This window comes from Lampetra planeri, chromosome 52 (genome assembly GCF_965212315.1).
Source record: "Lampetra planeri chromosome 52, kcLamPlan1.2.h2, whole genome shotgun sequence".
Taxonomy (NCBI): Eukaryota; Metazoa; Chordata; class Hyperoartia; order Petromyzontiformes; family Petromyzontidae; genus Lampetra; species Lampetra planeri.
The window spans coordinates 4890125-4902577 of NC_136158.1; the positions used below are offsets into that span (position 1 = coordinate 4890125).

Genomic DNA, 12453 nt, shown 5'->3' on the forward strand with positions numbered 1-12453 from the left:
CACACGAAAAACAACCCACGATATTCATTTTGGGTTATCAATTTGATTTGGCTAAATTCCAGCCTAATTGAAATAACACGTCGACTGTCGGGGCAGCGAAATTCTCTCTTCATCAGGCCGTGCTGAGAAGGGCGCACCCTAGTACGTGGACTAAGATGGTCAGCTAGAAAGCTAGAGAGCCAGCGATTTAAAAAAAAATTAACCCGTAAAAACATAGTTTTTCACTATAAATCCTTTATATGCGTGGCGGCTAGAGTCCTCTCGTCCTCTGGCTTGAGATGGCTGCCACCTATGGGTCAGATGATTGCCTGCCACTATTAAGCAATTGGTGATTAAATATAAAAAAAATCCTAAAGAGTGTAAAATTTTAGAAAATTTTTTTTCACGAAAATGAATTGTCACGCACAACTAGTCTGTGTGCAAAATGTCAGCTCGATTGGATCACGGGAAGTGGGTTAAAAAACGACCGAAAGATTTGCACGGTCGTAAGCGCGCAAACAAGCAAGTGAACTTAATATTAAAGATTTTTTTAAAAAGAGTCGTTCCGTTGATGTCTCCTCGCGAGAGAGATTCCCCGTAAGAAGAGCGTCTTGGTGACCTGACGTGACACCGGTAGCTGAGTGGGAATACAATTTCGAAAGAGACCGAAGTATCGTTATCGTTCCTTCATGGGGCGTTCAAACACGTGGCATTGTGTTCTTCCCCACCCCATCCCAACCCCCCCGAAAGCATTATCCGCTTGCTTTTTCGGCACAGAACCGTTTGAAATCAGATTCCTAACCACATGGGGAAATGGAATGCACGCGTGCGGGGTCATTTAGCAATTTAATCATTTATTGCCTTAAGTTCACCGTCAGCTGCCAACCAAATTCTTCCTTTAAATTTTAGAAGAAAACTAAAAAGATTGCCGGCCTCCATGATTCCGCTGGCATTTCAGACGTTTGCATTTGCAGCAACGCGAACGAATGTGTTTATGAAAGTCTTGCTGCGTCCTGCTCCCGGTTCTTTGAAACCCTTTAACCGACGGAGCCTCAATAGGTGGTAGGGTGGCACGGTGGCAGAGGTCGCAAACGGGTTTTGATTCCTTACCCGTACCCGGCCGCACCAGGGTCGCAAATGGGTACCCGTAGCCGGCCGGGTACGGGTACCCGATCCCTACCCGTACCCTACCTGAAATGAGTGACAAACGGTTACTCACCAGTGACTCACGGCCTACCCGTACCCGGCCGCACCAGGGTCGCAAACGGCTACCCGTACCCGTACCCGGCCGGGTACGGGTAGCCGGGTATCGGGTAGGGTACGGGTATCGGATACCCGGTTGCGACCTCTGCACGGTGGTGACGCGTGCGCCTTGCAGCGAGAACAACCTGCCTTTGATTCGTGTCGCGGGTGCCCTTTTGCGTGTGCGGAGTTGTCCTCCCCTTTGCCCTGCATGGGATTTCTCGTGGTTCTCCAGATTCTACCCATAGCTAAAACAAAATAATCATAAAAAGCATCGTGCAATGTTAGATGGTGTTGACCAAACACTCCAGTGCAGGACACTTCTGAAAAAAAAGCGGGTCTTCCCCGTGGCTTTCCTTGGTAAATAAGTAAACATTCTTATTCATGACGGATGGGCGAGATTTGGATTGGCATAATTCTTGCCATCTGCCACCACGATGATTGGCACGCGAACCACACTCCGCCGTAAAGCCACGGGGGGAGGTGTAAACAAACACAGCGGAGAAAGAGAGAGCGAGAGAGAGAGAGGCTCATTGTGGCCGCCTTAAACACAGTGGCGTGTGCCGGGCTACTGTTTGTTGACTTGTTCTCACTGCGCCCACTGCTGCTTGAGGTCACGTCAGGTTTCATTGCTGTCTGGTGACGCACAATTCGCTGCTGGGCTGACCTGGCCAATATCGCTTAGGAGCGGAGCGCACATGTGTTTCGTGAATCCGTTGGGCCGAGACATTTTTGCCACTATATTTTTTTAAACCTTGTTCCCTCTGACCAAGAGGGTTGAGGCAAATTTGCTTGGACACCAGTGGCAACTTAGCACAGAATGAACACGTTGTGCTCCTTCGAAGTTACAAACAAAGTTGGTATTTTGTTATTGTTGCTTTTTCGTCACGTGGTTTCTTTTTTCGTCGGAATCTTCTGGAATTCCGCCGGTGCCGTGGGACTCTTGCGGGTTCGCTGCCTCTGTGCTGCTACCCGGCACCTCGCGTGAAACCCTCGTTCTTGCGTCTTTGCGTCATCTTTTTCGTCTTGCGTATGGCTATCGAGTGTGCTGCTCCACCGGTTGTTGATCCTCTGTGTCTCTTTGTTGGTTTTCTGTCGCCTCCGTCTCCTCATCTGTGTAGTCCTCGTATGTGTCCACCGCGAGTTTAGCAATCAACCCTGAATCTATGTTGATGCCTCTGTAACTTTTTTCACATTATACGCTGGTTTTTGGTTTTTGTAAAGCCATTTTGTCCCAACCAAACTTTCGTTACGGCAACTTTACGTAGTATTTTTTTGCACGGTTTTTTATTTATTATGTAACGCAGTTGTTGTTGTTGCTATCAATTATATTTGTATCATTGTTAAACTTGTTTTTCTATTTTTGCTATTGTCAGGTGACCTAGGTTAATCCTGCAAGATAGACTCCATCCTGGTTTCTTGAGTCTTCACCTGGTTAAACTAAATTAACTTGAACTTCCCCACATTTTACAGTGTCCCTAATGCGTGTTCGTATAAATTGTACTGTGCATCTTTAAGTTGCGTTGAGCGGGGCTTTTGATATCTCGCTGAATATTGTGTAAGTCGCTGGTAGACTGGAAAGGTGGCCCATGCCAAGTAGTAGCCACAAGCTATGGGGAGCGGTAAATTGTATGTAGTGTGTCGGGTTTTGGAAACATTATTTCCATGTTCGTGGACCAGACGAACTCGGCTGAAATCAAGCCCTCGTTCTGTGATGTGCATATTGTACAGATGTATGGTGAACTTCATTCGCACCGTACGTAACCAACCGTGCTAATGTCAAGGCATGTACGTGATTAGTAACTGCAAATCACTGTTCTCAGATAATTACGTGGCCACGTGGCTCAAGACAACGTGTGGTGCTTGTTTGCGTCTTGTCTCTGCAATCTGGAGTTAAACACTCGTTCTTATCTCCAAATGGTGCTGAATTGTATCACTTCAAACAAGCGGCTCTCATAGGCGTCACTGAACTATGAACAGCGGCCTTGAACGCCCCTGGGCTTAAACAGTAAATTAACAACACACAAGTAAAAAAAAAACAAGCAAAGTCTTATTTGAAAATTAAATATGAACATTAGGTTCAAACATTGTGCGTGTGGACCAGAGCGCTCACAGTCAGAATTATAATATGTATTTTTACTGGAGGAATCCGATGAGCTATGAAGCTCTTTTAAACAGATGTCCAGTAGTTTCACCGCTGGGGAGGGCCAACTCGACCAATCATTCCCGTTGGGCCGATAAAATCGATACCACTTTTGTGGGAGAAAGCGAGCAGTGGGTTGTGCTTTGTAGAGATCAAAATCTAAATCTGCATTCATCCTGGAGAAATCCGATGAGCTGTGAAGCTCTTTATCACAAATATCCAGTAGATAGGCCACGATGACGGGAACATGTAATTTTTGTTTTCACTGCAGACCAAGCATGCATTTCGCACCACTACATAATGCTCGCTACACCAAAGAGAGACAGGCTCGACTTGTACTTTTAAATTCACAAAATGCACAGATTCCCGGAAAGGAAATAATCGAGATGGTTGCGAGCGTTCACCGAGCTGTAAAATTGAAGGCATTAAGCGAACGCGCGTTAATTAGGTGGTCGCCGATTTACGCACGCGATAAGGACAGAGGCTCGTGTTTCTAAATGCGACAGCGGCTTGTGTTTCTAAATGATTGATGGTGTGGGTTCCGAGCTCAAAATCAGTGTCCTCTTGATGGGGGGGGTTACGCCCGCGTGTCGCCCCCGCCGCCTGTGATCTCGCACGGCTGCAATCCATCTCGGCTCCTTCATTGCGCCATCGCGGTGTTGCTTCAATTAACCCTTTGGATGTTCCCCTTCATCGTCACGGCTGCCTTTCCTGGCTGAGTCTGTGCGTGCGATCGAGAAGAGATGGAGTGATGCGGTACGGGAGGATGTGGAGCTGAGTGGACTTGCCGATGACCTGTACCAGCGGTGTCAAGATCGGCCTCTGTGGAGGAGGCTCGTGAAGGACGCTCCTGGGCAGTTGAAGGCAGTCGCCCTCCAGCAACAAAGGAGGGCAGAAGAGTGACTCTCACAACAACGAGCGGAGCGCCGGGTGGCTAAAGCACAGCAAGTTGGCACAGTAGGGGGCACAGGTGGTGCATCAGCCAGTCGTCTCGGTCATCTCAGTCAGTCGACCCATGGCACCTGGGTCTGCCCCGTGACCTCCTGCCAGCGGGCGTTCGACACTTCAAGTGGCCTGAAGGTGCACATGGCCTGGCACAAGTGTCTGGGTGACGTCACCGCCACTTAGTGGCGAATAGCGGTTGTTGTTGTGTGCGCGTGTAGGTGTGTGTGTGTGCGCGTGTAGGTGTGTGTGTATGTGTGCACGTGTAGGTGTGTGTGTGTGTGCGTGTAGGTGTGTGTGTGCACGTGTAGGTGTATGTGTGTGTGTGCACGTGTAGGTGTGTGTGTGCACGTGTAGGTGTGTGTGCACGTGTGTGTGTGTGTGCACGTGGAGGTGTGTGTGTGCACGTGTAGGTGTGTGTGCACGTGTAGGTGTGTGTGTGCACGTGTAGGTGTGTGTGTGCACGTGTGTGTGTGCACGTGTGTGTGTGTGTGCACGTGGAGGTGTGTGTGTGCACGTGTAGGTGTGTGTGTGCACGTGTGTGTAGGTGTGTGTGTGCACGTGTAGGTGTGTGTGCACGTGTAGGTGTGTGTGTAGGTGTGTGTGCACGTGTAGGTGTGTGTGTGTGTGTGTGTGTGCACGTGTAGGTGCGTGTGTGCACGTGTAGGTGTGTGTGTGCACGTGTAGGTGTGTGTGTGCACGTGTAGGTGTGTGTGCACGTGTAGGTGTGTGTGCACGTGTAGGTGTGTGTGTGTGTGTGCACGTGTAGGTGTGTGTGCACGTGTAGGTGTGTGTGTGCACATGTAGGTGCGTGTGTGCACGTGTAGGTGCGTGTGTGCACGTGTAGGTGTGTGTGCACGTGTAGGTGTGTGTGCACGTGTAGGTGTGTGTGCACGTGTAGGTGTGTGTGTGTGTGTGCACGTGTAGGTGTGCGTGCATGTGTAGGTGTGTGTGTGCACGTGTAGGTGTGTGTGTGCACGTGTAGGTGTGTGTGTGCACGTGGAGGTGTGTGTGTGCACGTGTAGGAGTGTGTGCACGTGTAGGTGTGTGTGTGTGTGTACACGTGTAGGTGTGTGTGTGTGCACGTGTGTGTATGTGTGTATGCACGTGTAATAACAGCCATAGAGGGTTCACGTAGGGATTGGCTTGCCGGTCCTGCTTATAGCCAATAAGGGGTGAGATAGGGACCATGGCCCATGCGTCATCACGACAGGTCATCAGGAGTGATTGGCCTAGCCATTCGGGGCCCCAGCCAATGGGGAGCCGGATGAGGGGCGTGGTCCCGGGATTGACAGGGAACCATCGAGAATGGTCAAAGCTGTCCATGTACGATTGGCCGGGGGAACCACGTGACGAAGGGATTAAGAGCGAGTGGAGGGGAACGATCGGGAGCAGACTGGAACTGACGAGAGCAGGGTCACGCGCGGACGGGGGCTGGAGTTGCCACGTGCGCGGTGGGGACTTAGTGCGTGGTCTGTCCTCTCTCCGTTGTCTGCCAGCAACTGAGAGTGAGTGAGCAAAGTGTATTGTGGAGTGGAAATAAGCCGTCTCTGGAAGGATTATTACACTGGTGTCAGAAGTAATTCTGCGACTGTTTGGACGATCGTCAAGATGTCTAAACACCTCAGAAAAAAGAACCTGCCCGTGCCTCTGTCGGAGGAAGAGGCCGAGACGGAGGAAGATGAGCTGTTGGGAGCAACAGCCCTGGTGCCGCCGGCAGACGACGCTCGCCTCGACGCCTCTCAGCGTCGACCGCGGGAAGATGCGACCACCGCAGGACCGAGAGACGAATGGCGGCTGATGGCGGAGCAGATTGAGTCGTTGCGCGCAATTCTGCTAAGCCTGGTGACCGCGGTGGCGTCCTCACCAGCCGTGGGTCGCCAGATCGCCGATCAGCTGGACGCCGCGGGAAGGGGTCCTGCTATGGAAGCGGGACCCGCCATTGCTCCTGCCACGCGGGAGGACACCGTCGTCTTGGGTGGGGCGGCTGCGCCGGAGTCGTCGGCCGCCATTTTGGGCGCGCCTGCTACCACGCGGCCGCCGGACGCCATTTTGTCTGCACCGAGCGGAGAGCGGGAACGGCGGCCGGAGACGCCCGCGGCACGCGCCTGCCACCGCGGACATCGCCTTCCACAAATAAAAGAATTTATCGCCGGGGGCGATTGGAGTGCTTTTACGTGGCGCTTCGAGTCGGCTTTTAGATCTGTCAACTGGACGGAGGAAGAAGCGCTGGCAGCGCTACCTACGCTGCTCGATGATGTGTCTCTGGGAGTCTTCCGCTCCATTCCGGCGTCTAAGAAGAAGACACTGCAGGATGCGTTCACAGAGATGGCGGAATTTTACGACCCGCCAACATCGGCCACCAGAAAATTTATGTCGCGTCGCCGTGCACCGGAGGAATCGCCGTTGGCCTATCGGGGGGCGTTGATGGCGATGGCCATGGCCGCCTACCCCTACGCAACGGCCGAGCATTTGGATCCACTCATCCTTTCCCGCATGCTGGAGTTGTCTCAGGAGCTCAAAATCTCTCTACCAGTGTGCGGCCACGAACCGCTTTCATCGCGGTGGGTGGCGCGCTGCCTGGACGCTAAGTTTAATATCAAGCGGTGGGACCAGATGGCGGCGTGGACGGGGAAACCCGAGATCGACGGGCCGCCTCTGGGGTGGTCTCCGCGACTGGTTGTCCACTGCTCCGACGACTCGGGCGACGACGACATGCTGGCTGCTGCTGTCCCGCGTAGGATTCCGGGCCGGCGGCTGCGCGACCAGCGGGACGACTACACGGCCCGACCGCGTGCGAGGGCCAGGTCGTCCGACCACCGGCCGACGTCGGCCGCGTGTTTTAAGTGCGGCAGACGGGGCCACTTCGCCCGTGACTGCCGCTGCCGACCTCTGCTGTCGCCTCCTCCGCCAAGGGGACCTCCATCTCCTCTACCTGCCGCGGAGCTGCAACAACCTCGGGCGAGTCGGCACAAATCGGACACCCGGCAGGTCGTGTCACATCACTCATCCACTCGCACTCATTCTTACACTCCTAAGGCCGATTTTACTTCTCCTGCTCCATTGACACGCTCTGCTACGCAGTGGAAGAAATTGGCTCCCAGGATTGTGGCTGCGGCATCGGGCTCGTCGACGGTACGCGGTACCATCGACGGCGTTGACGTCCGTATCTTGGTGGACACTGGCGCATCGGCTACCATCATTTCGGATGTCATTTTTCATTTGTTGTCCATTCCTGCGTCGAGAATACGCAAGGTTAATGATGCGTGTGTTGCCGCCAATGGGGGGAGCATGGGTATCTGCGGACAGGTGGATGTGAGCATCGCTATCGGAAATATTACCGCCGCAGGACCTGTGTTAATTTCTCGCTCGCTAGCTGTTCCATGCTTGTTGGGGACGGATTTCCTGCGCCGGATGCCGTTGCGAATACGGGTCGACCAGGACTGTTTGGAAATGCCGGGGGGTCGTAGGATGGCGTTCCTGCCTTCCCTGCTGGCCAAGGCGCCTACAGGTAACGCAGTTACTGCTGTAGTTGCGGCTACGGTGGAAGTTCCATCGGGAGCGCAAATGCTCATTCCGCTACGTTACCGAAAACCGCTTCAAATGGGAAAGGGTGCGAAAGGCGTGCTATTATCCCCATCGAATTCCGTATCGAAATCTTTTTCTTTGGCGGCGGCACAAACGATTGTGCGCCCAGGTCAGGCACCTTTCATACAGGTCTTGAATGGGGGACCTGATCGCGTTGTTGTTCCGGAGGGATCGGTGCTGGCTCACGCCACTACCGATTTCGCCTCTTGTGAAAAACCGCCGGGCGCTCGGATGCCTGCTGATGGGTCTCCGCATGATCATTCACAAGAACGCTGGATCGCGGATTTATGCGGAGAGAATTCTTCCTTGTCAAATGAACATAGGAACGCCTTGCGTTCGCTGTTGCTGCAGTACGCTGATGTGTTCAGCAGGAATGATTTGGACCTCGGACGCACATCGCTTTTGTCGCACCATATTGAAACCGGTGCATCGCCACCTGTCTGTATGCACCCTCACCGCATGAGCCCGGCGGAAAGGGAACACGTGCGTGGGGCGGTAGATGAATTGCTGGCGGCGGATATTATCTCGCCATCCAATAGTCTTTGGGGCGCGCCCGTCGTTTTGGTTAAAAAAAAAGATGGTGGTGCGAGGTTTTGCGTTGATTTCCGCCGGTTGAACAAAATCTCGGTAGCGGACGCGTACCCCTTACCGAGGATGGATGACTCATTGGATGCTTTATCGGGTGCTAAATTATTTTCCACCCTTGACCTGTCCTCGGGCTTCTGGCAGCTTCCCCTCGATGACGAGTCAAAACCCAAAACGGCATTCCGCACGCCGCAAGGCCTCTTTGAATTTAATCGGTTGCCGATGGGCCTGAACGCGGCTCCGCCCACGTTTCAGCGGCTCATGGAGTTGGTGTTGGCGGGACTGCAGTGGGAAACGTGCCTCATATATCTAGACGATATAATTGTCTTTAGCCGCACGTTCGAGGAACACATCCAACGCCTTGAGTCAGTTTTTCAAACAATGCGTGCGGCTGACCTTAAGTTTAAACCGAGGAAATGCCACCTCCTGCAACACTCCGTCCGTTATCTGGGTCATATTGTCAGTTCGGACGGCGTATCCACTGACCCTCTGAAAACGAAGTGTGTACGTGAGTGGCCCACACCCACTTCAGTGGGTGATGTTCGGCGGTTTATTGGATTCGCTTCCTATTATCGCCGCTTCGTTAAGAACTTTGCGACGTTGGCAAAACCATTACACGTTCTGACTGGCAAAAATCAAAGGTTTAAATGGGGGGCGGAGGAAGAAAGTTCCTTTATGGCACTTCGGGACCACCTCGCCACGGCGCCTACGTTAGATTACCCAGATACGGATGCTAGTTATATCGGCATTGGGGCCGTTTTGTCGCAACGTAAGGATGGGGTTGAGAGAGTGGTGGCGTATGGCAGCAGGGTTCTGTCCCCTGCGGAAACGCGATATTGCGTGACAAGGCGGGAACTTTTGGCAATTGTCCATTTTGTTCGATTGTACCGACCGTACCTGTATGGACGGAAATTCCTGGTCCGCACTGATCATGCGGCTTTGCAATATTCCCTCAAATTGGATCAGCCTTCAGGCCAATTGGCCCGGTGGTTGGAATCGTTACAGGAATTTTCCTTCGATATAACGTACCGAAAGGGAGCCCGTTATGCGAACGCTGATGCGCTCTCAAGGCTGCCGCCCGTTCCTCCGTGCACTTGCCTGACGGGCACGCACCACTGCGCCGCACCGCCCACGTCGCCCTGGCCGGTTATGGGGACGATAGCGAATGAGGACGACGCAGGGGCGAAAGCGAAAGAGGAGGACCAGCAGGTGTCGGTGGACACCGATGACACCTTACGGCTGCCGCACGCGGTCTGGTTGCGCGAGCAGGAGGCCGATGCCTCGCTGTCTCCACTACGTAAATTGGTTGGGAAACAGAAATCGCAATTGGCGGGCTGGAAGTGGCAGATGTTCCGGGGTAAGTCGGGATTGCTAATGTGTACCGACGGGGTGTCTGACCGACCACTCTTGGTGGTGCCCACTTCGCTTCGCTACGACCTGCTCCGTGCTCTGCACGCTGATAAGTTGATGCACCTTGGCGTCCAAAAGACTGTGGCCGCGATGCAAAAGGATTTTTTCTGGGCCGGTATGACGGCGGACATCAATGATTTTGTCCGCTCGTGCCATGACTGTGCGAAAAGGAAGCCGCCTCGGAACCACTATGTACCACCGTTGCGTTCCATTGAAGTGTCCCGTATTAACGAATTAGTGGCTCTCGACATTCTGGGGCCGTTTCCCCCGTCGGCTAGGGGCAATAAATACCTTCTGGTCGGGGTAGAATATTTTTCTCGATGGCCGATGGCCTGGCCTCTGCCCGACCAAACGGCAGCGTCCATCACCGACGCTTTCTTGAACGGGTATGTCATGGACAAGGGGGCACCTGAAAGGCTGCTCACAGATCAAGGCCGGAATTTCTCCTCTAAATTGCTTAGGGAAGTTTGTGACGCGCTAGGTACAAAGAAAGTTCGCACCTCCCCATACCATCCACAAACAGATGGTATGGTGGAACGATTCAACCGTACCCTTTCCGCTATGCTTTGTCACACGGTCAGTGAAAAGCAAACCGATTGGGACTTGCACATACCAGGCGTCTTGGCGGCATACCGCATGGTTCCGCACACGTCCACGGGATACTCAACGTTTTTTTTGATGTATGGCCGTGAAAATGTTCCACCCATCGATGTGCAACTGGGTACGCCGAGTAAACAACCGTCCCGCTCCCTGCCAGACCACGTGCGTGACTCGCTTGAACGAGTAACGGAAGCGCGAGAGGCTGCCCGGTGTGCGACGGCCCGTGCTCAGGCAAGGAACGAGCGGTACGCGCGTCGATCGCATACTCGCATGCGTTGGTCAGTGGGAGACCTGGCGTGGCTCCACTGCCCCCAGGTACCAGCGGGCACATCTTCTAAACTGCACAGGCCATGGCGGGGGCCTGTGACGCTCGTAGACGTTCGGAACTCGCAAAGTATCCGCGTTCAATACGGCAAACGTCGGTGGTATGTTCATTCCTCGCGACTTAAACCCTATGTTGACGCGCGTGTCGGTCCTTCATCCCCAATAGCTGACCTGCCGGGTTCTGCTGGGCCGACTACGCCGCTGGACACGCCCGTTGATCCCAGGGGGGATTGTGTTGTGCCTCCTGCAGATGAACAGGTTCTGAGGGCTGAGGAAGCCCCCGCTGCCCCCCCTCCAACGGGGCCCGCCCTGGACGTGACCAAGCACCAACAACCGACTTCTTCTTCGAGCCTGCCACCTCCTGTCCATCCGGAAGCAAAGCGACCTTGCGCTGGGAGCGGAGAGGGTCCCGTGTCGCGTACGCGGTCGAAATCTCTTCCGTTTCGTTAACGTTTGATCGTTTCGCTGATTCCCTGTCGTTACCGCGCTGCAGGGGCGCCCTAATGTATGTTGTGATTTTTTTTATTATTATGGGTGACTGTTTTAAATGTTGTTAGGCGCGGAAACGCCGGTTCACCCTCAAATTGTTAAACGCACCTTGGTGCCCTAATAAGATGTTGCGGAATTGGTTCTTCACCCTTTTCCCAGCCGAGACGGCTAAATTTTTTTCACCGGGGGGGGGGGGGTGATGTAATAACAGCCATAGAGGGTTCACGTGGGGATTGGCTTGCCGGTCCTGCTTGTAGGCAATAAGGGGTGAGATAGGGACCATGGCCCATGCGTCATCACGACAGGTCATCAGGAGTGATTGGCCTAGCCATTCGGGGCCCCAGCCAATGGGGAGCCGGATGAGGGGCGTGGTCCCGGGATTGACAGGGAACCATCGAGAATGGTCGAAGCTGTCCATGTACGATTGGCCGGGGGAACCACGTGATGAAGGGATTAAGAGCGAGTGGAGGGGAACGATCGGGAGCAGACTGGAACTGACGAGAGCAGGGTCACGCGCGGACGGGGGCTGGGGTTGCCACGTGCGCGGTGGGGACTTAGTGCGTGGTCTGTCCTCTCTCCGTTGTCTGCCAGCAACGGAGAGTGAGTGAGCAAAGTGTATTGTGGAGTGGAAATAAAAAGACCGATTCCGAAGCCGTCTCTGGAAGGATTATTACACACGTATAGGTGTGTGTGTGTGCACGTGTAGGTGTGTGTGTGCACGTGTGTGTATGTGTGCACGTGTAGGTGTGTGTGTGTGTGCACGTGTAGGTGTGTGTGTGTGCACGTGTGTGTATGTGTGTGTGTGTGCACGTGGGGAGTGGTAGCGGTTATCGCGCTGCGCCACGAACCCGGGCGACCCAATCTCGATTCCTGCTCCCGGCAAACACCGGTGACGATTATTTGAACCGGTCCTGGGCCTGTCCTAGGCCGATTCAGCCTCATAACTGATTTTAATGATGGTGGTGGTGGTTTTATGGACGGCCTTTGACTTTGTAAACGTTTTAAAACGGGCATCACTAACGAGCTTTGCATGTCGACAAAGCAAAGCAACGCCATAATGATGATACTAATAATTTCAACTTGCAGCGCGCCACTGCCGCACATTGTTTGTTCGCTGTCTAAGAGAGAAAGGAGAGACAGGGGAAGACTCG

At 53.6% G+C, this 12453-nt stretch overlaps 1 protein-coding gene across 1 annotated transcript; it reads left to right on the plus strand.

The window, feature by feature from the left end:
* Positions 1–6841: 6841 nt before the first annotated feature.
* LOC144734638 (uncharacterized) lies at positions 6842–11331 on the plus strand. Its single transcript, XM_078616910.1, has 2 exons — positions 6842–7297; positions 11064–11331. The coding sequence occupies exons 1-2, from the start codon at positions 6923–6925 to the stop codon at positions 11076–11078; spliced, it is 390 nt and encodes a 129-aa protein (XP_078473036.1). The 5' UTR covers positions 6842–6922; the 3' UTR covers positions 11079–11331.
* Positions 11332–12453: the final 1122 nt, after the last annotated feature.

Bases quoted from the DNA above. Each gene is read 5' to 3' on its own strand.
- LOC144734638 (XM_078616910.1), top strand. From the start codon at position 6,923: ATGGCGGCGTGGACGGGGAAACCCGAGATCGACGGGCCGCCTCTGGGG.